At 41.2% G+C, this 27381-nt stretch overlaps 1 protein-coding gene across 1 annotated transcript in view; it reads right to left on the reverse strand.

The window, feature by feature from the left end:
• EXOC4 (exocyst complex component 4) overlaps positions 1 to 27381 on the reverse strand; it is a 731450-nt gene that overhangs the window by 90919 nt on the left and 613150 nt on the right. The window contains exon 14 of the mRNA XM_079786328.1: positions 24548 to 24726. Within this exon, the coding sequence (XP_079642454.1) occupies positions 24548 to 24726 (179 nt within the window). The remainder of the gene's footprint in view (positions 1 to 24547; positions 24727 to 27381) is intronic.

Genomic DNA, 27381 nt, shown 5'->3' on the forward strand with positions numbered 1-27381 from the left:
TCCCAGTAGAGAGTCTTATGCATTAATAAATTCTCAATAAATGACAGTGTTCATTATTGGAGCCAATTAGTGACTAAGGTCCCATCAATCTTGGAAGTTCTATGATCTTATAATCATATTGTTAAATGTGTTTCTAATAGTTTTGTTTTGATCATAAAGCAGTATGTTCCAAGTTCTGATTACATATCTCTAAAGATTTGTCTATTAATAGCCAGAATATCACAACATAATAACATCTGACTCTCTGGTTAATCTATTAGTTGAAATTTGAGATACATTAAAACTTCTAATATGATTATTATACCCTAGGGGGATCTGCCTCAAAAACTCTGTCAAATAGCTTGTGAAATTATCTTAACAACCGTGAATTGTTAATCCGAAAAGATATATGCACCCCTATATTTATTGCAACCTTATTCAAAATAGCTAAGATATGGAAGCAACCTAAGTGCCTATCAATAGACAGATGGATAAAGAAGATGTGTTACATATATACACTGGAATATTACTCAGCCATAAAAAAATAATTAAATCTTGCCATTTGTCTCAATATAGGCAGACCTAGAGGGTACCATGCTAAATGAAATAAGTCAGACAGAGAAAGACAAATACCATATGATTTCACTTATATGTGGAATCTGAAAAAAAAACACAACAAAAAAAACACAAAAAACCCCAACAGAAACAAACTCATAGATAACAGGGAACAAACTGATGATTGCCAGAAGGAGTGTGTTAGGGGGACTGAGTGAAAATGGTGAAGGGAAATAGAGGTACAAACTTCCAGCTATAAAATAAAAAAGTCATGTGGATGTAATGTACAGCACAGGGATTGTAGTCAATAGTATAGTAACTTTGCATGATGACAGATGATTACTAACTTATCACGGTGATTACTTTGTAAGGTAAATAAATGTTGAATAATAAATGTTAAAAAAATGTTGTACTCTGAAACTCATATAATATTGTATGTCAACTATACTTTAATAAAAATACTAAACTTTATAATATTACTTATGGGGATATAATGTTAGATATAACATTATAGATGTGCATCTATAAACACATAACAGAAGGGCTTAAACTTTTTCATTATACCTAAAAAAAACACCCCACTAAGTCAAATTATCAGGCTTCTGTTGTTTCTCATGGAACTACTGCTGATAAACAGAATCCAGTTCAAAACTATTCTGTGTTAGGCATCCTATTGGTTTCAGCTATCTGCCATCTGATAGTCCTTATGAAACCAGAAAACATTTTGATCAATATTGTGTGCCCATGAGCAAGGCAGAATGTGGGAGCCGCTGAAAGATTAAAGAGAATAAAATGGGGCAGAAAAAAACTTACTGTGTTTAGCAGATACCTTGCAGAAAGCTTGCAGCCTTGAGCACAGCATAGCCCAGATAACCAGAAGACACCTGGCATGGGAGGAACCAAGGACGGACCAGACCCTTACGTCAGCAGAGCGGCTTGCAGCCAGCAAAAATTAATAAAAACCTATCTCTCCCTGCTCTTTTTGCTGATGCTTTTCTCAGTCTCAGCCCACCTGCACCCAGGTGTCAGGAATAAAAATCTCTTTTGATACATTATAGCCTCATGTCATAGGTGCACAACCCTGGCCCACTCCGGACCTTTCAGCAGCCACCTGGGATCTTATTAAAGAATGGATAGTAGAAATTTTATCACTCACCCAACACTGATAAAATCAATTATTCTAGTAAATTTGGATTTGGTGGTCAGCACTAGAAATGAGGACAGATGATCAGTTATTCATCAGAAATGCTACAGGAGAAATTGTGAAAGTCCAGATTCCAACTGACGTTTGGAAGGTCCATTTTTCTCCAGTTTCTGGAGCACAGGAAGAAGTGACTGGAACTTTGTGGACAACAGGTTTGTCCCAGATGGGTCTACCTAACATTTTCCTATAGTCTCAATAACTCATTAGAATTGATTAAAAACTTAAAAGTGAGGACCCAGTGAGAACTTTTGCTACTGTAATCACTTTTTATTTTAATCAAAGCTAGATATACATATAGTCAAGTAGTTTTTATAGGTATACTGTACTGCTCCACGGCGTCTTTTTAAAATTTTTTTTTCCTATTTTCTATTTGTCTTTATGTTTTTCTAAACATTTCTTCAACTCTATCTTCTAAGCTTTCTTCTGAGATTTTTATTTTCACTTCTTACTTTTTATTTTTCAAGACTTTTGTTGTTGTTATTGTTCTCAGAATGTTCCTTTCATATAGTATACTATTCTTGCTTCTTGGATGAAGTGTCTTTACTTGTTCTTCTAAAGATATTGATTATAGGTTCTTTTAAATGATTTTCTTTCAGGACAACCCTTGTTTCTTCTAAGCTACTTGTTCTGTTTACTTTGGTCTCTGTGTTTCATATTATATGGTTTTCTCAAATGTGTATGTCCCACTGAAATAGTATTATTAATGGAGGTTAAGGTTGATTAGTTTGTGATTTTTTTTGCTAATTAATGAAATCCACATTGTTTGAGCCCCTCTAAGTACCATATTAGTTGGTGGCATCATAAGGCAAGAGATAATGTTCATGCTTTCAAGGTGCATGTAGTCTAATTGGAAAGACAGATGTAGAAATAGATAAATAGTATAATATACTATATAAAATGCTAGAGATAGCTCTTGGGCATTATGAAAGGTCAGATAAAAGTTGCTTAATTCAATCTGAGAGGGTCCAAAAAGGTTTCTTGAAGTGCTGACACTAAAGCCGAATTTTTAAGGAAGAAGTAACGAGGTGAAGGGGAATGGGAAAGGTAGGAGAAAAGGTGTCAGACTCAGAGGAGACAGCCTGAATAAAGGCGAGGAGGTGAGAAATGGCATGACATTGCAGGAGAACTAAGGGCAGTTCAATTTCCATAAATCAGAGATCTAGATTGTGAGGAACTAAGTCATGTTAAGGATCTTGGACACTTCCTATGGGATGATGAGAAGAAATCCAACGTATCAGTTACCAGGTCATATTTGCATTTAGATAGATTGCTTTGGTATGGCCTTTGTATCACAAGTGAAAAACCATGAAGGTGTAAATTAGGGCCCTGATAGTAGGAATGAAGAAGAAATGACAGATATAGAAATATTTAGGAAATAAGATTAGCAGATCTTCATAGCAACTATTGATAATAATAACAGCGTAATATGCTCATTAGACTGGACGTCCTTCCAGACGTCCTTCTGGACAACCTTCTGGACGAAGTCGGGGCTGCAAGGGAAGCCTGGGTCCTAGGTACCTGCCGGCGGCCGGAGGGAAGCCCAGGTCCCAGGTGCCAGAGGGAAGCTGGTGCTGGCAGCCGGGGGAAGGAAGGCCTACTCTTACATGAATTTCGTGCATCAGGCCTCTAGTAAGAAATAAGCATTTTAGCCCAGCTGGTGTGGCTCAGGGGTTGAGCATCGCCCTATGAACCAAGAAGTCACAGTTCAATTCCCAGTCAGGGCACATGGCGGGGTTGTGGGCTCAATCCCCAATAGGAGGTGTGGGATGAAACATCATTGATATTTCTATCTGTCTCTTTCTCTCCCTTCCTCTCTGAAATAAATAAAAATATACCAAAAAGAAAAGAAATAGAGATTATCATTATACTTAATTTATAGGTGAGAAAATTAAGACTCATAGCGATTAAAAATCATATCTCATATCCCATAACCAGAAATAACAATGTTTCTATGAAAGAAATACATTCAGAACTTCCCACAGTTGACTTTAAAGTGAATTTCTGTAACACTACATATTCATTAGTCAGTAAGTAAGATTTGTTCCAAAAACAGGTACTGAAGGAAAAATTGTTTAAGGAAATAAAAGATAGGTCAAAGTAGAAGGTCAGAAAGAACATTTTCAGTAAATAAAATTCACATTTAGCAAGGGATAAAATAGGCATATAATTAAATATATTGCTTTAAATAAGGAAGTTAATGGCCAAAATACTATGAAAATCCAAAGGCAATTGTACTGTTTAATCCCAGGAGAAAGCCTTAAGGGAGGTAATGGATGACTTGGGAGGAACCTGCCTGTGCTATATAAGATAATTGTTACCATCAGTGCTTGAAATGAGAGGGAAAGAAAGGGGAATAGTAGCACTGGCAGAAATAAGAAAAAGGGTTGGCTCATTGTAGATGCATTTACCAGCCAATTCAGCAAATGAAGAAGAGTAGCCGATTTTAGGATCTCATTGGAAGCACTCTGTTAATTTAATTCAATTTGATGAAACATTTACTGCATACCTGCTATGCCTTGAACTGGTTTTTATTATTGATACTGGTAATTAGACTGGCCTCGTCAACAACTGTCTCAACATGCAGTACTCATAGGCCCTGTGCAGCACACCCAAGCCGGTTGATTTCTACCTGGTGCTTTGGTTTAGGATCTAAGCTAATGGGGAATCTGATGAGGGAAAGGAGTCTCAGTGCTGGCTGATCTGGCTGTGGTGGCTGGGCTGTTAAGTAATTCACAGGACTAATGCAGTGTGGAGGGTACAAAATTAAGTGAATTGCAACATGGGTAATTGACCCATAATGAATTCAAGCTAAATAGCTATTTTCACTGTTCTTGCTTCCAAACCCTCCCATGGTATACATTTCTCAAATGTTTAGATGTTTCCAATGGTCCTGCTAAAGTTAACAGAAGATCCACAATAATTAAGTCTTTCTGTTGTTTAATGATGTATGTGAAACCTTAAGAAGTGATCCTTGTTTTTAAAGTACTGGTATGCAAATGAAATCAAGGAATAACCCATTACCTTACTAGTGGATATAGAAAATACCATATTAGTACTTAAGAATTTAAACTTAATCTAAAGACCAGAATGGCCAGAACTCCTTAGACACTTCTAAGAAAAATCCTACTTTAGACTAAGTTATACTGTGCCAAGAGGAGTTTATTGAAGACAAAGACTATAGTTACTAAAAATTAAGTAATTTAAAGTTATGGTAGAAGTTTTAAATTAATGCATTTTTATTTATTTTTAACATTCCACTGTACATGGCATTAATGAAGTGTTAGTGTTCTATTTACCTTCCTAAGTCTATTTATAGCCACTCAGACACTTAATAGTCTATTGTTACTCTAATTTTAAAAATAAAAATACTTAACAGTCATTTAACTGAAAAAAAAATCATATGAACAATAAACTCAATCAGACATGTTCCAAGTTAATCCCTAATAAAGAAGAGAAGAAGTTGTTTGACTTTAGGGAAATAGTTCTTTCACTGGAAAAATTAATTCAGTTCATTTTAAGTCATAAATATAAAGATCCTTAGAGTATACCTTGGAGGCATCATTAAAAACAAACCTCACCCAAGGACTTGTTCATTGATTTTAGAGAGAGAGAGACACACACTGATGTGAGAAACATCCACTGGTCTCCTGCTGAACTGCCTCTGACTGGGGACCGAACTCACAACCTAAGCATGTGCCTGCCTGGGAATTGAACCTGCAACCTTTCAGTGTATGGATGATGCTCCAACCACGTGAGTCACACCAGCCAGGGAAAGCATCATCTTAACTGTGAAATTTTAGTCCTTAAATATAGTCTTAATATTGACACACACACACAAAATCAGGCGTATTATCAATTAGAAAATACAACCTCTTTTTAAGGAAATGCTCAGAAAACAGGGTATCTGTTCAGGCCTAAGTAATTAATTATAAATAATTATATCTTTTCTGGCATTATTTCCTTACAATTAAGCATGTGTGCTATAATAAACATGGCCACAATTCTTTTCATTTCTTTTCATCAAAAGGTAAAGTCTTTCCCCTATCTCTTGATTCTGGGCTGCATTTGCTTTTGCATTCTGGAAACTGCCCCAAGACCTCTGAGCACTGCAGCAGCCCAGGATGAAAGACTACAGGGAGAGAGGCCAGCTTTCCCAGAGGAAACAGCCTCAACTGAGCTGCCCAGCTGACCAAAGCTGCTTGAGTGAGCTCTGGAAAGATGCCTAAATTGCTAAAGTCCTAATTATTTCATAATTTCAGATAAAATGCACAATGCTCACCTAACAGAAAATGAAAAAAAAGTGCAACAACATAGAAAGCAGTGGCGGTGCTGTCCTGGTCCCTTAACAATTCCATCTGGAGACAATAATGTCTCGGGCATGGATCTCTAAACTCTTAGATTAAATATCCTAACAGTAAAAAAACTTTTGAGCCCAGATCATCAGAATATATATTTATTTACTTATAAATTATGCACATCTATTATGGTACTAAATACATAACTAAAAATTAATAAAGAATGAGCTGAAGGTGGAACAAATAATTTCCTTAAATGTCTTCCTGATCATGATGACTTCAAACTGATGTTAGTTAATATATCAAGGCTCATATACACTTAGGGAAAAGTTCATCTTGATGGCAGTGGCTATAAATCCATATTCCAAATAATATTCTTGACAAGTTAAAGTTCTTTTGCCAATTTCCAGTCTTAGCTGATTAGATTGTTATTGCTGATTAGATAACATCATACTATGACTGATAAAGAGCTCTACCAGGAACAAGAAAAATGACAGCTCAGCCATCTTCTCATTGTTTGTTCTTGTTTATATTTTTAGTCTAGGGCTCCCATGTCATCTCTTATATTGAATATGCTGTTTTAATTGTTAAAAGTATAAACATATGGTCTCATACTTTTCCTCATTCCCCAATGTATTGTTTTTCACATTTCTTGGGGCATAAAACCTATATTGAAAATAACTGATCTAGAGAACAGAATAGTAATCTTGAATCTTAACTATAAATTGTAATTCCCCTAGTAAAGTAAAGGAGACAATATCTAAGGCTTTAAAATTGTTTTTAGCCCACAGCTAACATACTCAACGATGAAAGGTTGGAAGCTTTCCCACTAACCTCAGGAACATGACAAGTACGGCTACTCTCACTACTACTATTCGACACATAGTATTACTGGGAGCCCTAGAGAGAGCAAGCAGGCAAGAAAGAGAAATACAAGACATTCAAACCGAAAAGAAAGAATTAAAACTCTGTTTACAGATGACATGATCTTATAATAGAAAACCCTAAAGACTCCCAACAAAAAAACAACAACACCTGTTAGAACTAACAAATCAATTCAGTCAAGTTTCAGGATGCAAAATCAACACACAATAATCAATTGCATTTCTATACCTAACAAAGAATTATCTGAAAGAGAACTAAAGAAAATAATCCCATATATAATAGCATCAAAGGCAACAAAATACTCAGGAATATATTAAACTAAGGAAATGAAAGACCTGTACACTGAAAACTACAGGACAGTGATGAAAGAAATTGAAGAAGATACAAATAAATGGAAAAATAGCCCGTTTATAGATCAGAGGAATTAATATCGTTCAAATGTCTATCCAAAGATTCAATGCAATCCCTCTCAAAATTCCAATGGCATTTTTTCACAGAAACAGTAAAAACAACAACACAACCCTAAAATTTGTATGAAACAACAAAAGACCCTGAAGAGCCAAAGCAATCTTAAGAAAGAGCAAAGCTGGTGGCACCACACATCCTGATTTCAAGCTATGTCACAAAGCAATCATAATCAACACAGTATGATACCAGCATAAAAACAGACACATAAAGCAGGGAACTGAATCGAGGGCCCAGAGGTAAACTGATACAGAAACGGTCAAATAACACTTGACAAGGGAGGCAAGAATACTCTCTGGAGAAAAAACAGTCTCTTCAATAAAGGATGTGGGGAAAAGTAGATATTCACATGCAAAGGAAAGAAATTCCTATTTACACTACTCAGGATAGATTAAAACTTAAATATAAAATCTGAAACTAAAAAACTCCTAGAAGAACACATAGGAAATAAGCGTTATGACACTGGTGTTGGCAAAGATTTTTTGGATATGACACCAAAAGCATAAACAATAAAGGGGGGATGCATTAGACTAAAAGAAAAGGCAACCTGTGGGCTGGGAGAAAATATTTGCAAACCACATATCTGATAAGGAATGAATATCCAAAATATATAAGGAACACACAACTCAATAGCTAAAAACCCAAATAATTCAATTAAAAATATATATTTCAAAGGAAGACATTAAAATGACCAAAAAGTACAAGAAAAGGTGCTCAACATCACTAATCATTACTTAAATATAAATCAAAACCATAATGGGGTATCACCTCACATCTGTTAGAATGGCTACTTTAAAAAATATAAAAAAATAACAATTGCTGGCAAGGATGTGTAGAAAAGGGAACCCCTGTTCACTGTTGATGGGAATATAAATTGCAATAGCCACTATGGGGTTTCACAAAAATTAAAAATAGAGCTACCATGAGATCCAGCAATCTTAATCCTGGTTATTTATCTAAAGGGAATGAAGTCACTATTTTGAAGATATATTTGCACACCCATGTTCATTGCAGCATTATTTACAACCAGAGGTCTGGTGCATGAAATTCATGCACTGGGGGTTCCCTCAGTCCGGCCTGCACCCTCTTGCAGTCCAGGAGTTCTTGGGGAATGTCCGACTGCTGGCTAAGACCTGCTCCTAAGCGCTGCTGTGGAGGTGGGAGAGGCTCCTGCCACTGCTGCTGCACTTGCCAGCCATGAGCCCGGCTCAGGGCTTCTGGCTGAGCAGCGCTCCCCCTGTGGGAGTGCACTGACCACCAGGGGGCAGCTCCTGTGTTGAGCGTCTTCCCCCTGGTGGTCAGTACGCATCATAGTGACTGGTAGTTCCACCGTTCGGTCAATTTGTATATTAGCCTTTTATTATATAGGATAGCCAAGACATGGAAGCAATCTAAGTGTACATTTATGGATGAATAAAGAAAATGTGATGTCACACACACACACACACACACACACACACACACAGAGGAATATTATTCAGCCATAAAAAGAAGGAAATCTTGCCAACATCCATGAATTCTGAGGGCATTACACTAAGTGAAATTAAGTCAAACAAAGGATTAATTCAGACAAAGAAAGAAAAATACAGTGTGATCTCACTTATGTGTGGAATTTTAAAAAGCCAAACTCATAGAAATGGAGAGTAGGATGGTGGTCACCTGGGACTGGGGGATGAGGGACCCCTCCCCAACCCCACACGAATTTCATGCATTGGGCCTCTAGTAGTTAATAATACAGTACTGTATACTTGATAAGAGGGTAGATCTGAAATATTCCATCATACAACAACAACAAAATGGTAATTATGTAAGGTGAATAAGGTGTTAGTTAACCTTATTGTGGTAAATATTTTGCAATATATATATGTGTATCAAATGATCACACTCTTTACCTTAAACTTACACAGTAGTACCTGTCAATTATATATCAACAAAGCTAGAATATTTTATTTTCTATTTCGTGAGATGGTAAGGAAAAATGGTTCATTTGAAGGTAACAGAGTGTGATGGTTACAAGCACAATCTTTGATATCACGCAGCTATGGGTTTACACATTCCCTCCACCACTTTACAACCAGAAAATTAACCTCAGAGGCCATAAAGATTAGATGAAATAACTTAAAGAGCTTGGTTATAATATTATTCCCATTGTGATGAACATTTCTGAGAATAATGCTGAATGTCTCATCAGGACACCATCTATACAAGCAATGAGGGGTTTGGGAGGCATCAAGTAGAAAAACATAGCTCTCAGAATACTAATTTTTGTAATTCTGCTTCTGGGTACATATCCAAAAGTACTTAAAGCAGGGACTCAATGAGATATTTGTGCACCTGTGTTCATAGCAGCATTATTCACAATGTCTAAAAAGTGGAAGTGTCTACTGATGAGTGAATGGATAAACAAATTGTGGTTTATCGATATAATTCAACCTTTAATTTAAAAAGGGAGGAAATTATGACACATGCTACAAGTGGATGAAGACCTTGCTAAATGAAATAAGTCAGTCATTTATATGAGGTCCCTAGAGCAGTGACATTCACAGAGACAGAAAGTAGGAGGGTGGTTGCCAGGGGCTAGGGAGAGGGGGGAGTGAGAAGTTAATGTTTAATCAATAGAGAATTTCAGTTGGGGAAGATGAAAAAGTTTTGCAGATAGAAAATGATGATGGCTGCACAACAATGTGAATGTACTTAAAGCCACTGAACTGTATACTTAAAAATGGTTAAAATGGTTTTAAAAAGGAAAAAAAGAAATATCAGTTTCCATTTCCAGCTAACATGAAGTCCATAGCAAAGTTGGGACCTCCAGAACCCATCATCTATACCAGCAACTTGGGAGTTGGGAGAGAGTAAGTCAAAGGGAGGTATTAGGTAGTTTTATTATCCCCGGGGCAGGACAGAAGGGTGACCCCAAGCACAACACTTGTCATCCCTGAGGACTAGGCCCGGCTGAAGCTTGGGTAAGTCTTAACTGGAGCTGGTCCACCGGCCTGCTTCAATACAGACAGAACCCTCGACGTTAAGAGGCCCAGGAGATCCAGAGCTACTGGGGCTGTGGAGCTGGATGGTCTGTCTTCTGTGTTATAGTTTCTACTCACACCTCGATGCAGCAGCTTCCTCATTGCCACAGCCCTGATACAATGAAGTGCAAGTTTACAGCAAAGTCATTTCATGAGAGCTGGGGGTTTAACCTTCAGTTTCACTCATTGTGGTCCCCAATAAATTCAGTCTCACCCTGTGCCTGAGTTCAAAGGCCACAGGGATTTTTGGAAGGCAGTTAAACATAAGTGCTCAGAGTCTAATTTCAAATGCAATACATCAAAGATCCCTCGATGTAATAATTAAATTATTACGCAGAATGGCTCAGCTATCAGCTAGAGGCAGACCTGGGCATTTCACATAGAGTACCACTGTGGGCAAATATTGGCAGTAAAATAAAGAGAGTCGGGAGGAAAATAATCCTGGGATGGCTAAGAATGAGGTAAGGGGCTTTAAAAAGGAGAAGAAACGGAAGGAAAAAAGTACCATTTATCAAGGTATCTGTTTGCTCTCCTGTATGGGCTGATGGGTACACATTAGTTGATTTGATCCTCGAAGCAAATCATGAGAGGTTTATAAGACAGACACCACTCCCCGTGGTGGTAAGTGCCTCGCCAAGGCCGGCCAGTGCCCATCTACTGAGCTGTGCTGGTGCCGAGGAACAGAAACAAGGCAGGAGTGTAACATCAGATGGGTCTTGCCTCAATACCCCGTGGGTAGGTGATGGGTAGGGTGAGAAAGTGTGGACGCAGTGTGGGAGGAAAGCCAGTCTCCCCACCTGGTGAGGGGCCTGGAGGAGGCAGCTGAGGAGGAGTTTCCCCTTTGGCGCTTCGGCAGCCATCTGTCTGCAGGGACCCAGGAGGGAGGCAGGGACCTCAGCATATGCAAACCTCCTTCGTGGGGCCCGCTGTAAGCTAGCACTTGCAAGATTTCTGTGAAAAGCCCAAAAGCTTTTGGCTTGAGCCAAAGTGTTAATTGGGCTTGTGGTCCCTTTAAACAAATGATACAATGGTGGAGTTTTCTCACACTCCCTCTTTCACAAGCAGACATGAGAGGCGTCTGGAACATCTCCCTCAGGGTAAAATCTAAACAGATAGTTTCTTCATAAAGCCAGTTCTAAAGGATGGCCTCTTCAATTAGGGAACTGAGTAAAGACTCTGATGTTATTTCTGTTTTGATGCTTATAACAATAATCCATAAATCTTAAAATGAATATATGGTGAGAATTTCTCTCTGTACAAGGATTCTCAGTCGCCTGATATCCCCATTTAAAGACTGTACCATAACAGGTCAAAATCTCGCTATCACAGTCCTTGCGTGAAGTCCTATATTTTCTAAATACTGTTCAGGAGAGACTGTCTTAGAGAAAATGGGCAGGTCCTCCCGGGCCCAAGGAGAAGCTTCCTGTGAGGGATGCAGATTGTGGCCATTTCATTTCGCTCCTTTTTCAGGCCGCCTCCCCTAAACCTTCCAGGGATTTCTCATTATAGAGAGAAGGGGCTTGGTCTTAATGAGAAAATAGCACTACACAAGAAGAGTGCCCAAGATAAGACCTGGAATAAAAGGTGAAACCTGAAGTATTATAGATTAGGTTAGAAACTTGGGTAAAGTACATGGATCTCTTTAAAAAATAATTCACTTGGGACCCAGGTGGCTGCATTTTTAAAGACGTACAATAGTTAAAAATCTCAATAATGATCTAAATGCAGGAAGAGATGTTGTTTGAACTGGCACGTCTCCCCCAGGTGTCAGGCTAATGATCATTTTCCATTCAGGACGTTTCTCATAAAAAGGCAGTCTTTATAACAGAGACCAGTTACATAGCTTCTCATCACCATTACTGAGGCTCTACAATATAATTCCGATAATACCTGCTCTTGTCTCCTAGCCACCTCAGGCTTCATAATACCTCAACTTTGCATGCACTGTGTTGTTTTAGAAGAATGAGGCTCCAAAGAGATAGAGAATACACATATATTGGAAATAAAAAAGGAGAGAGGCCGACCCCAATTGCAATTAAAATGCAATAGACCTCCACTCCACCTCCCAAAGCTAGTTAATACAGACATTTCCAATAACTTTAATCTCTAAGTGGCGATTGTGAAAAAAAGAAATCAAGTTTGCGTTTCTTAAAAGACAAGAGGGAAGAAAATGACTTGTCATATCTGACTGGGCTGGAAATATAAAATCCAATTCTGAGGAAGCAGAGATAAGGCAGGTGCCATGGAAGTGCCATCAGCTTAGCAAACACTAAATAATGAACAATGCAGAGACTGTCCAGCATGATAAAATACTCCATTAGAGGGACTGTTTTTAAATGAGTGATAATTGTGGCACAGACACAGTGAAAGGTTATTGAATTTTTATCTGTAGCCGGAAGCTTTTGACAGACTTGCTGAAAAGTCACCTACAAATAGTCCCTCCTTTAGATGAAGCTGACAAAGGGGGTTTCCAGCATGTCACATCTTCCTGACATTTACGGGATTTTTTGCTTCCTTGAAGAATCTGATCAGATATTCTTGGTTTCTAGAAAGACACTTAGGTTTTCATGAGCCTTATGGAAAAGTCCTCATTATTCTTCCTTTCGTAAGAACTGGATTAAGTTGTTAGTTAATAACTTCAGTCACATCCACCCAGGATTCAACAACCAGAGCTCAAAGATGTTAGTACACAGAATTAACTGCTATTAGTAAGCAACACTCTCTTGGAGACCTATTGTACAATTTATAATACTGGATATAATCACAGTATTGAAATTAGGTTAATAAAGTAAAAGAAAACCTTTCCCTAAATATACGACTAGAAAATTTGGTTCCAAAATAGATCCTTTGGGCAAGGAGGGGCACAGCTTTGATACCTCAGTTTCTTAAAGTGAGTGAAATGTCAAGATCAGTTCCCCCTCCCCCGCTTTATAGTGCATTCAATGCCATTCATACTAAGGACACAGCCTTGCATCCATCTTGTAGCTGTGATTCAGAAGTCAGCTGAAGGACAGCAGTATCTCTGTGGAGGAAGCTCGGGCATGCTGGTTTGGGGTTCTGAGGCATGCTAGTAATGGGTGATGATGATGTCTTTCTGGATACCATGGTCTGCATTTTTTAAAATGTATATATTTTAAGTTGATATCAGAGAGGAAGGGAGAAGGAGAGAGAGACAGAAACATCAATGATGAGAGAGGAATCAAACCGTGACCTCCTGGTTCATAGGTCCATGCTCAACCACTGAGCAACACTGGCTGGGCAATGGTCTACATTTTGAGAATGATCAGCTTAAGTCTAGACTTTTGTCACTGACTCATTTTGACCTTGGGCAAATAGCCAAACTTCTGTGTTTCATGATCATGCATTGTAAACTGAGAGAAGAATGTTTGGCCTGCCAACAACAGTTTGAGGCAAGAATAAAGGATTAAGAATTAATGATTACACAGGTCTGTGAAAGTATGAACGGCAATCTAAGCTGAGTGCCGTTGCCACCCGCAGGCACCTCTGGGACTGCTGCATGCACACACATTCGCACATGCCACCCCCTGGCGCGCTTGCCTGGGGTTGCAGCCTGACAAGGGTCTTATGCACTAGCTTCCTATATAATAAAAGGCTAATATGCAAATTGACTGAATGGCAGACCAACCGGCTGCTATGACGCTCACTGACTGCCAGGGGGCAGACACTCAATGCAGGAGCTGCCCCCTGGTGGTCAGTGTGCTCCCACAGGAGGAGCGCCATTCAGTCAGGAGCCCAGAACCAGGCTCATGGCTGACGAGTACAGCGGCAGTGGCAGGAGCCTCTCCCGCTTCCGTGGCACCCCCCAAGGGCTCCCAAAGTATGAGAGGGTGCAGGCCAGGATGAGGGACCCCCTCCAAGTGCATGAATTTCATGCACTGGGCCCCTCATCCTACCTAATAATAGACAAATATGCAAATTGACCGTACCTTCGCTATGCCCACGATTGGCCAGGAGGTGCGGGGGGGGGTGGGGGACGGGACTCGGGGTGGCCGGGGTGGCTGATAGGGCCGGCAGGACGCTGAACTTGCGTCGCCAGCGGCAGCGGGAGCTCAGCGTCTGCGCCATGGCTGTGCTGCGGCACAGAAGGGGCCTCTGGGGCAGCGAGCCCACATCCTGCCGCGGACCATCAAAAGCGGGGAGCTGGGTGCCTGTCCGCTCCGGCACCAGGCTTTTCAGAAGCCTCCGCCGCGCTGGACAGGCACCCAGCTCCCCTGTGATCGAAAGCGAAAGCGTGGGAGCTGGGTGCCTGTCCGCTCCGGCACCAGGATGGCAGGTTAGGCCTAGGGGACCCTACACATGCATGATTTAATCATGCACTGGACCTCTAGTCCTACCTAATAATAGACAAATATGCAAATTGACCGTACCTTCGCTATGCCCGCGATTGGCCAGGAGGCACGGGGGGGCGGTACTCGGGGTGGCCGGGGTGGCCGATTGGGCCTGCAGGACACTGAGTTCGCGTCGCCAGCGGCAGCTCGAGCTCAGCGTCTGTGCCATGGCTGTGCTGCAGCACAGAAGGGGCCTCTGGGGCAGCGAGCTCACGTCCCACCGCGGACCATCAAAAGCGGGAGAGCTGGGTGCCTGTCCGTTCAGGCACCAGGCCTTTCAGAAGCCTCCGCCGCGCTGGAGGCTTCTGAAAGGCCTGGTGCACCAGCGGACAGATACCCAGCTCCCCTGCGATCAAAAGCAAAAGCGTGGGAGCTGGGTTCCTGTCCGATCAGGCACCAGGCCTTTCAGAAGCCTCCGCCGCGCTGGAGGCTTCTGAAAGGCCTGGTGCACCAGCGATCAAAAGCAAAAGTGTGGGAGCTGTGTGCCTGTCCGCTCAGGCACCAGGCCTTTCAGAAGCCTCCGCCACGCTGGAGGCTTCTGAAAGGCCTGGTGCACCAGCGGACAGGCACCCAGCTCCCCCGTGATCGAAAGCGAAAGTGTGTAGGGGACCCTACATGTGCATGATTCAATCATGCACTGGGCCTCTAGTATATAATAAAAGGCTAACATGCAAATCTACTGAACAGCGGAATGACTGGTTGCTATTACATGCACTGACCACTAGGGGGAAGGCACTCCTTGCAGGAGCTGCCCCCTGATGACCAGTGAACTCCCAAGGGGGAGCGCTGCTCAGCCAGAAGCCCTGAGCCAGGCTCACGGCTAGTGAGTGCAGCAGCTGTGGCGGGAGCCTCTCCCACCTCAGCAGCAGTGCTAAGGATGTCAGTTGGATATCCCCTGAGGGCTCCCGGACTGTGAGAGTGCACAGGCTGGGCTGAGGGACACACACCCCCTGCAGTGCACGAATGTCGTGCACAGGGCCTCTAGTTGATTAATAACTCAGCTGTCTGAGAGAGCACATCCAGTCTACACAGAGAACATTTTTCTAAATTCAATCCCACAGAGTGTTGAAGATTTCTCACATTCTGTTTTCCTCAAGGATGGCCATTTCATTCTGATACTTTAGCCTTTGATCTTACCTAAGTGAAACTACTTCTACTTTTGTATGAACCTTTATCACTTTTTAAAATAATGTCCAAATATATTTTTACACCGTACCCAATTTCACAACTAATCATATGTTTTGTAGGAATAAAAACACCAAATGCTAGGCCTGTCCTTTAGCCTTTCAGTTTTCCTCAAGGATTCATCTTCTTACCCACTGAACTTTGTGCTACACCTAAACTTAGTTTCAAGGATGAAGAAAAGGAAAAGACACTCTCTTTTTCTGGAAGGGAGTTCATTAAGCCATGGTTCATCTTGGTTAGTGGGCGTACCTGGAGTTTGAAAGCACCAACTCTCTGAGGGCCTTTCTAGATAAAGGGCTTAAGTTCAATAGCACAATCCGTGCTTCTCACTGGAAGGAGCCTTTCTGCTTGGTGGCCAAGTCAGTCCCCTCAGACTTCACGTTCAAGTACCACCACCCTGGTAGCCACTCGTCCTCACGGCTGTTCGGTGTCACCCCGGTTCCCTCTGCATTTCCTCCATCTCCTCAGGCTGCTGGGCAATTCAGCCCGACACTCGAGGGACGTTTCTTGCTTTCCACCTTCCTCTGCCTCCCCGCTTTCCAGAGATTTTCACTATTTCTTCTTCCTGTTACCATTTTCTGGTTTTGTTTGAAGACATAATTTTTCAGCTGGAAGCTCTCAGCCACCACACTTAAGCATCCATGATATTATCATATTTTAATAAAATATTTCCCTATGGATACAAATGTTGGCATTTTCAAAGAAACAGCCACATAACTCTTTATGGGCAGACACTTAGAACTCCATAATTACACGGAAGCGCCCACAGCACTAGCCTCTGTAACTTCACAATTGATATTTGCTAGAAATGTTCAGGAGCATAGACGGTAACTTGAGACAAAAGAAAAGCCTGAAGAGGTAGAAGGAAGGGAGGTGAAGACCCAGTACTCGGGGAGGAGTGAGAACCCCAGTGCTAAGACTCATGGCAGTGACCCCGGAACTCCATACGGAGTCCCCGCTGTGTGTCACATTCTGCTAAGAATCCAAGTTCATCATTTCACTCAATGGTTCCAGTAACTCAATGAGCATAAATCACAGTTTCTATTTAACAGGTAAGAAACCCCACTTAGCTCAGAAAGGCTAAGTAATTTTCCGATGGTAATACAATAACTTGCCTGCTTCTCCCCACATATACCTGACTTCAAGGTCAAATATGTCTGTATGCCTCCTAGACTAAGGGAGAAGCATGGGAAAGGGTCTGTGAATTAAAAGAAGAAAGATGTTTGGAAAGAGGAAAAATTACCAAGGTTTAGAAGCCAGGTGAGGATACTCAGTGAAAGGAAAGGGGAAAAAAAGTAGAAATGGTCTAAAAGGGACTAAGTCTTGTGTATCAGTATTTAAATTGTGCTAAAAGCAAAGGAACAATCCCCCCCACCCCCCGCCCCCGTGAGCGGAAGCCAGCCTGAGCAGCAGCCGCAGAGCACAGTGCATCATGGGAGACGGAGCTGGAGGGGCAGATGCTTTTTCTCATAAACCAAGAATCACCAGCATCTCCACTGCCAATAACGACATGGGTTTCAGGCATTCAGAGGAACAACCAGGTGAATGCCGGGAGCACAGGGATGTTCCACACAATTCTGCCTTCATTAAGATCACTTCAATCAATTTGTAAATAACAATAGAGTATAATTATGATTGAAAATGAACAAACTGAATTATCATAATATTATCATTTGGTGTGTTTTCTTTCCCCTACAAAACATATGATTCGTTGTGAAATTGCATACAGCATGAAAGTATATTTGGGCATTATTTTAAAAAGCGATAAAGGTTCATACAAAAGTAGTAGTAGTTTCAATTAGATAAGATCAAAACAAATTCAGAGTATGGACAAGATATAATATAATGCCAGTGGCAATCTAATGTTCTGGGCAAACAACGTGATCAGGAAGTTAATAATGACAATGAATTTGGAAGGTGTCACCAACTGAGGAAGAAGGATGACAAGAGTGAAGCCACAGAATGCGTCAGCTTTACAAAACGACAGCTAATGAGGCCAAAAGATGATGATGGCATGGGAAGCCTAACCTCGGAAAGATGATTAGAGAAACTAAACAGGTAGAGTGAGGCCAAGCAAAGGCCCGAGGAGGAGCTGTCTGATAACAGTCTACAAATATTTGAAACTTGTAAATGCTGAAGCAGGAGAGAAATTACCACGCATGGAGTTTAATTAAAAATAATCAGATGAAATTACGACAGGGGAAATTCTAGCTTAATGGATTGGCAAAAATCAAAGCTGAGACAGGACAATGTCTCATGAGATCTCGGCTAGGGACATTTTTATTCTCGTTTGTGTCAAGGCAGAAAAACAACAAGGCATGAGGGGGTGGGTGGGAAATCGGCATGTTTTCTTCCATTTACCATTAAGGCAGAAAAGCCCATTCACATTCCATCTTCTACAAAATGTTAAATCATAGCAGGCAATGCATAAAGGTCCCCAAGTATGGCACACACCCATGAATGAGAGGGATGTACAGACACTGGACCTTTCCCATCTTTATTGTCAATGATGTGATTGACTAGTAAACACTTGCACATTCATTCAATTGGTTTTGGCAATCAGCCTTCGGTGTTAAAAAAGAAAAAGGCACCAATTCGTATATTCTTTTTTACTTATTTGGCTTGAAAATGATAAGAGGAATGTTTTTATTTTTAATCAGGTTTGGGAGACAGGTTGGCTAACTAAAAACTGCTAAGCAGAATTCTACTCTACTGTAGAATAAAAAACATCCATCTATATGCCTGGTGCTCTTGTACACAAAATGAGAAGTCATGTGAAGCCAAGCTTTGAGAATGGAAGCACTGATAAAATAACCTCAAAGGATTTCTAAAATATAAACAGCTACAAAAATTAAAGAAGAAATTGGGGGTGCTCTATATCAAGCGTGGCTATGTGTTGAAATTCCCTGAGGAGAGTTAAAAAGCACGGAGGCCTGGTCATCTGCCCGCAAGCTCAGTAGCTGATTCTAGTGTAAGACTGAGAACCAATCTTTTAGAAGAGTGGCTCTCGACCTCCGACTTGATTGGTTTGGGATGCCCAGGCCACACCTTGGAACAATTAATGAACGTCTCAGGGAGTGGGCCTAGAAACAGCGTGTTTTTTTTTTTTCTCTCCAGCTCCCCATTGAATACAACTAATGTGCAAAAAAGTTGTGAAATGCTACTCTAAAACACATTAGACCCTAATGAAAATGGGTTAAAATAAGACCATATTTAGGGAACAAAATGCAGGTAACTCTTTTATTCCCAGCATGGCTGTGTCTGAAATTACTATGGTCGTGGACACTTACCAAGAATTATTTAGCATATGGGGCAACTAGGAATAGGCGCAGGCCCTAAGCAAGTGGCTCAGGGCAGAAAAACAGCTCCTCCCACAGAGAGCCTTTCAGACCCACAAGATTATAATCAATATCAACTGCATAATTGTTTAAGGTGGATGATGATTTGTTTTCAGCAGCTAGTCAAGTTGTCCAAACGTTGGGCTTATAATAGATACATTTGTCATGTTAGAAAATAGTCACTAGAAAGATAAACAGAGAAAAGCAATTTGTGGTGGGGAAGTGGAAAGTCGATCTAGAATTCAGAAGGAACTGTCCAGAGAGGATTACAAGAATTGGAGGCATAAGAGTCAATCCCAGAGCATCATCGATGATACGTCTCAGCGATAGGAGCTAACCTTGACACGATGTGATGAGAATGGCATTTATTTCTGTGGTTTTCCTTCCCCAAGACCATAAACCCAGTCTAGTCATGAAAAGAGCTGAGACAATCCCACATCAAAAGACATTCTGCAAAATATGACCAGCATTCCTCTAAACTGTCAAGGTCATCAAAACAAGGAGAGTCAGGAAACTGTCACAGCACAGACAAGCCTACAAGGGCACTGTGACTAGATGTACTATGATACCCTACATGCGATAGAACAGAAAAAAGACACTAGATAAAAACTAAGGAAATTATAGACTAAAGTATATAATTAAGTATATAGACTTTAACTAAAGTACAGACTTTAGTTAATAATAATGTATCAATACTGGTTGTGAGGAATGTAAGATATTAATAATAGGGAAATTAGTATGAAATACATGGGATTTCTATACTATCTTTGCAATTTTACTCTAAATTTAAAACTATCCTAGGATCCAGAAAACAAGGCATATGCAATGAGAACCAGAGGGACCCAGGAGAGAAGGTCAGGCTGGGTCAATCCAGGTTCTCACTGGGGCTATTTCTGGACTCTTGGCAAAAATGCTCTTTTTATTTGGGATCAAATAATCTTGGGGCTTCCAATGGTCAATTTCTATTCTAAAATAAAAATTTTATTAAAAAAAAATCAACCCCGGGAGCCATATTAGCATTAGTCAGTGAAGTGAGGTATGGAGTTACATTAGCAGCTAGAATCTCTGATATTCGTGAGGACAGTGCCATGGTAGGCAAAGGGTTGTCATAGCAGCCAAGTCTGAAACAAGCAAAAAAAGTAAACTATAGTCATTTATATTGGCTGACTAAACCTTCAGGCCAAAATCTTTAATAGCCAGGGATAGGCAGGTAGGAATGAGGGAAATGTCCTCACATATATTAAAGTATTTTGTAGAGAAGATATTCAACATTTAATTTCTGAAGAATAAGACAGAGAAAAGAGGGTTAGACAGAAGTCAAGGGGCTTGAATACAAAAGAGATAACCTCCTAGAGGGCAAGATTGCTTATAAAGCAGAATGTATAATCAAGGAAGTGTTAGCATCTCTAACCCTGGAGACTCTTTCCAGAATCCAAGACAGAGAGGAGGCCCCTGAGGAAGCAGTGCAGACGAAATGAGCCCTGGAGCCCCCTCCTGCAGTCTATTTTTAACAGCAACACATCCTTAAAACAGAAGGGTGAAATACAAAAGAAAGTCATTAGTGTTCAAATTGAATACATCTAACAATTTTTATGTAGGTCACATTTTCCTGAGGATTTTCTTTACCATAACAGTTAGTCTCAGGCCTTTCTTTAGGATTCTTACAAACACCAGGTACTACAATGGACAGATACCATGATGTGCCTTTACTACAAGATTGAAGTTGTGATTTAAGTGGGAAAACACACACACATAAACCTAGATCCTGAATGCCCAACTCAATATAAACCTGCTCAGCCTCCTTGCACCGAAAGCATGTTTGTTACAGCAGATCCTGAACAGAAAGGAATTCTAGAAGAGGGTGTGGGAGACAGAGACTAAGTAGTGGGTGGGCATAGGAGTCAGAAAACAAGGCATGTGCAATGAGAACCAGAGGGACCCAGGAGAGAAGGTCAGGCTGGGTCAATCCAGGTCCTCCCTGGGACTCTGGGCAAAAATGCACCTTTTATTTGGGATCAAGTAATCTTGGGGCTGCTGATGTTCACAGATATTGCCATTTGAAAAGCACCAACCTGAGATGGAAAGCAATAAAGAGAAAATAGGAAGTGCTGGAGAAGGGGAGAGAAAGTGAGCAGGTGTATAAACATGTCTGTGACACAATGCTATCTTGTGAACTTCTGGATCCAGCCATACCTGAAGCCTTCTGCTGTACCAGTTGTATGAATCCATGCATTCTCTTGCCTTCAACCAGTCTGTGACTTTCAATGGAAAGAATCGTAAGTAGAACAGGTTTAAGGAAGATTGAGAGGGGGGACACCAAGTGAAATGGAGCAGGAGCCATAGACTGAGGCGGGACAAAAGTATGAGCAGTGCCTTTGGTGCAGTCGGAATCTACATGAGGTGAGAGGACCCTTTTAGGTGTAAAGAAGACAGAGGGACCTTTGGCCACATACTAAGAGAGATAGAAAAATTATCTTAGAAAAAATGGTCACCTTGATCTCCTGGACAAACAGACAGCCATGCTCTGCCCCTAAACGCAACACTTGAGGATGACACACGTTTCAGGTAGATGAGAATCCTGCTACACTATGTGAAGAGACATTCTACTACGAAAAGAATTTTCTGCCCACTTTTTCCACTCCATTACATGAATATTTTCTTAATAATAACAAAGCATGGCATTTACCATACCAAATAGTTAACAGGATGCGGAAGAAAAACTGAACCTGTAAACTTCTTGCCTTGTTTTCTTCCCATTCTGAGCACCTATGGGTGCTAGACAAAAGCTAGCATTTTATTCCTGCTACTTAGTCTCCAGACTTGGAACAACTCTTGTTGAGGTAATCAGGCTTGCTTTTCAAAATAATAATAAAGAGCTGCTCCTTATTCCCTTTCTAGAGTCACACTGACATGGAGCAATCAGAGTAACCCATTATCTGAGAATTCCCTTCTTTGTTCAATTTACAGACATCAATGGACACCTCTCCTGGGAATTCAAAGAACAGACTCGTGTGGGCGAGCTAGGCTTGCTGGTGGCAGAAAAAACCACGTTTGCTCACTGCTTTGTTTTAACAAAGACAACATAAGTAGTGATTACAGTTCACTGGGGTTTTGCACGGATCCTCAAAACGCTGACAGTTACTTAAGTCATTCACTGGGTGGAATGATCACCCTGAGAGGAACAGAGAGGGTACCATTTATATTATAAAATGGAGTGAGCACATGAGACAAAGCATCAGCAGGCGTGGTAGAAGAGATCTTTGTGAGAATAAGAGATGATTACATTTATGAATTAGACAGCAACTGTACTGGGTATTCGTGGTGACATGAACAATAGCTCAACTGTGCCATTACAGAGGTGAGCATAATTCCGGGAGCTTCTCTCTCTTTCCAAAACAGTCGATGCAGGTTGGCCTGAGTACATCACTCAAAGGCTTGCTACAGAGATTGGAACTATCCTTCCTTGTGGAGCCCTTTTAGAATGGACAGAACAGAAATCTAGAATGCCATGCCACTGGAAATAAGATACTGCATTATTAAATACTAGAGGCCCAGTGCACGAATTTGTACATGGGTGGGGTCCTGCCGGTCTGGATTGGGCCGGGCTGGGGGGAGGGGCCACAGGTGGTTGGTGGGCTGGCCTTGACCCCTGGTCAAACTCCCAGTAGAAGGGAAAATTTGCATATTAGCCTTTTATTATATAGGATTAGACACTGAAAGGCCACCAATGATCATTAATACACCTATCCATGAAGTCCTGTATTTGCAAGAAGCAAAAGAAATCAGGAAAACAAGCATCTGGTCCCTTTTCAGAGCTGTTTATTTTGCAATTAGCAAAAGGGAAGTAAGCTATATCCAACTTTTTAAATTTTATTTTGGCACTGGGAGATAAAATGGATAATTTAGGCTACTGCTTGTGACAGATTGCCTGATTCTTAAAGATTATAAAGTTAAGGGTCTTTCAAGGAGACCTCCTTATCTGAGTCTGCTCAGATCCAATACGGTGCCCAAATTATCTTTAATAGATGCATATATTTTTTCTATTTTTATAGATTCTGGGAACAAATATGTATAATTTTTATCAGTAGATAAGAAGTAATATTTTAAATAATAAAAAGTAAAAGTATAAATAAGAAGTCATATTTTAAGACGGTTTCTAAAAGAGTCTATAATCTCACACAGAGCCCCTCCTCTGCTGGCCTGCAGGAGAGATGCTCAGTCAGCACGAGATCCGAGGCAGTGCGCATTCCAGGGCCCGGATTCTGTCCATGGGCCTGGATTTTGAATAATTTACCCCATGAAATTCATCTGCACCTCTTCCTTCTCTATGCTGGAAATGCTTGTTAATCAAGTAATAATAACTTTTCAAAAGACAACGATAATAAACCACTTCCCTGGAAGTTCACATTCCAAATGATGTAAGCGTTTTCTTTGCAATAACCATCGAATGGTTAACTCTGGTACTAAGTTCAGGGCAAATTCGGTTTCTTTCATGTTCTTGCTGTTACTTTCCTTTTTTCTACCCTGTTTCTGTCTCTCTGTTTATGCATTCAAATCTGCCACCTCCTGTATTCCTTCTTCATGTTTGCTTTGCCTCTATTATAACTGCCTACCACATACTTCTGAACGAATGCCTTTAAAATGTATTTACTTTAGTTATTAAATAATGTCTATGTGCCCTAAAGTTTTCAAATTATTTTTCTCTGAGTCATTGGTTTTTAATAAAAAAAGAAGTTTCACATTTTTATTTCATATCCCATTCCTTAATTTTCTTGAAATCTATAATTATGTTATCTCTCAACCATCTCTTTTCCAGAATAATTGTTTTTCTCCTATTCTCTATTTTCTAACACCTTAATCACGTCTAATATTCTCTTTTTAGACACTTTTTCATTAACTTGTATCAGTTAAAATAAAAAAACGTCAGCCGTGTGCTCGGCTCTGAGTTTTGAGATAAGTTCCTTTCCTTGGGAAGTTGTGAGGGGGATTGGCTTTTGTTCTTGAGACAATCGTGGTTCAGTCTTCCACGATTATTTTGTTTCTGAAGTTTAATATCAAGCAATGTTAACAGGGACCATTTTTGGCTTCCCACGTCCCACACAGGGAAGCGAGATTACTTCCTTTCACAGAAGCACCAAGGTACCAGAGGCTCAGCTCAGCTGGATTCTGGCACAGGTCTTCTGACAACCTGGACACGTCCCATAGGGTGACACATTCCCAATGAGAGTACTCAGCCCAATTCCTCAGCCGTCCTCCACCAGTTACTCACTCTGGGATGTGGAAAGATTGGAGAAGGCTGACTTTGTTCGGCCTGCTAACCATTCCAGGCTCTCGTGCATGTTGGCCAAGGCTTTGAGGTCACTGACGTCACGCAGGATGTCTTGTGGAGGGATTAATTTATCACCCAGGTTCCCAATAAGAACTTCCGACTCCTTGCCAAAGGCTGCCCTGCAGAGCAAACCAGAAACATTTCACACACAGCACGGAAAAGACTGGGGTGGGCAATACTTTTTAAGACGTGCCTAGCATGAGGTTGTTATAATCGCTGTTATTACAGCAGGTTATTTTTCCTAGGTTTAATTTTATGAGGATGCTATCATATACCTGCTGAAAATTACTTTGATATGAGAAAGAGAGCTCTCAGAAGAAGAAGCAAGTGGCCTGATGCTTGTACCTTCAGCAGCAACCGGTGTCGGCCTGACCTACACAGGGATGGTCCTAAGGATGCTCGGATGCCTGCTCTTCAGGATCTCCCTTACCTCTTCTTCCACTGAGCAAACTGATGAACAGCTGATGGTGTTACATATATACATTGTTTGAAGGTCTTTGAAGTAAATAAAACCACTAAGTTAACCTGGCAGCTAGAAAACGTTCTGAAATGTTCCAAAGCAAAGGGCCCAGCCTCTTTGAGGAGCAGATTATAGCTGAGAAGGATGGCAGGCCTCATTCATTCATTCATTCATTCACCCATTTACTTACTCTAAAAAGGCTCTGGGCACATAAACGAGGAAGCATTTAGGCACTCGTCATTTGGAAAGAAAACCCAGTAAAAATCAATGCCAGGATCCTTTTACTGACTGGAAAAACAGTCAGGTGGATTTCACACAGAGCCCAGGTCTTCCTAATGCTTTTGGAGGGTTGAAAAATCATGCGACGTGGGGTCGCAGAAGGGTGAGCTGGAAGGGACCCCAGAGACCACATGGCACAGCCACCGCACAGATGAAGAAAGGTAGGCTCCGAAGGTTAACTACTTTGCCTACAGGGCACATAGTGGCAGAGCTGGGACGCACGCTGTCCAATTCCCACAGCTCTCTTTCTTTCAGAAAGAGAGGACGGAAATGATAAAAGACGATCGAGGCTGTTAGGGAATAAAAGCCCGTCTTTTCAGGAAGCTGCCCACAGGTGGGCACGCAGAGCTCCTGGCGGAAGCTGGGACAGGCCCCTGGAGTTTCCCACGGAAGCCTCTCCACAGCTTTTAAAACTCAAGACACCTTACGTGAGCAGAAGCTCCACTCTATTTACGTAGAACAAACTACATTAAGTTTCAAGCGAGCAGTGGTTAATAAGAGCTGACGCAGGTATTCGGAGCGATGCTTAACCAACACACAGGCATTGGGTGCCCAGCACTACAGCAGACACCCACGTTGGAAGAAAGAGCTGCTGTGGATCAAATGCCTATTAAAAGTATGTATGCTAAAGTGGTGACTCAAGACTGGGCTTATTTCAACGGGAGAAAAAGTCAGAATTGACGAGTTGGGTGAGTCACGGCGACGGAGGCAATGCAGTGCTGTGACAGAGCACAGAAACGCGAGTGGACGTGGGGGTCTTGTACCAGATCCCGGGCTGGGACCCGAAAGTCTGCATTTCAAAAGAGTTTCAGGCTGCTGGGCTGGAGGCATGCTTCCGGAGTGGTAAGGGTTGGAGCACAGACTTCTAAGTCAGGCACACCGGGTCTGAATCCTGCATGTGCCTCTTTCTTGCTATATTATTGGCTAGGGTGAGAGCGCGGACCTCCTAAGAAGCATTTTAAGAAGTAGATGAGGTGACATTTAAAATCTTTATTGGGAAAATTTCAATAATTAAAGAACTAGAGAGAATAGTGTAGTAAACTTCCATGCAGCCACTGCTCAGCTTCAATTATTAGCAACTCACAGTGAGTCTCTTTCATCTATCCTTATCCAGAATTTTAAAAAATATTTTATTTATTGATTGATATTTAGAGAGAGAGAGGAAAAGGAAGGGGAGAGGAAAAGAAGGGAAAGGAGAGAGAGAGAGATATGTTGTTCCACTTATTTATACATTCATTGGTTGTTTCTTGTATGTGCCCTGACTGGAGATTGAACCTGCAACCTTAAGCATTTTGGGACGACACTCTAACCACCTGAGCCACTCCAGCTAGGAGAGTCCTTATCCACAATTTTGAAGCAAATCATTCAGCTGATATTCTTTGGTGCCTAACACAATGCATGGAAAGCTAACACATTGTAGCTATTATTATCCTTAGGTCTGCTGAGGTGTTTGATTTACTTAGTGTCAACCTGGGGTCTGCTGTGATGAATAAATTAAAATAGATAAGAGAGATCGGAAGTAAATAAGTTAGATCTCAAGGGCTAGTGTTACAAATGGAACCTTGCAACATCAGAGCAAATGCCACTGTGTTTCAGAGTCCAGACTTTTCTCAAAATCTTCAAGCGGTAAATCATTGCGGCAGAACCCACTGGTCGGCTGTGCAGTGTCCATTATCCCATGCCTCCTTAGTAAAAGGGCCCTGGCATTGTTGGGGTCGGCATGTACCCAATCTAAAAACAAAATAAAAAAACACACAAGACAAAACCCCATTCGACTTCCCAGCCCCTCCTGCCGATGTGGTGGTCAAGGAAATAACAACTGAAGTCGTAGACAGGTTTCCAGGAAACATCTCTCAAGTATCTTAGTTGGCAAGGACCTCTTTCGTGCCCTCCCCGGCCCCTTACTGGACACAGCCCTGGCATCAGGTGACCCTGAGCGTGAAAATAATGCTGAGAATAATGGAGCCAAAGACAGGAGGGCTTGGGGGACCCGATGACATCATGGAGCTGCAATGCAGCCCCAGATAATACACTT

This window comes from Cnephaeus nilssonii (genome assembly GCF_951640355.1).
Source record: "Cnephaeus nilssonii genome assembly, chromosome: 12".
NCBI lineage: Eukaryota > Metazoa > Chordata > Mammalia > Chiroptera > Vespertilionidae > Cnephaeus > Cnephaeus nilssonii.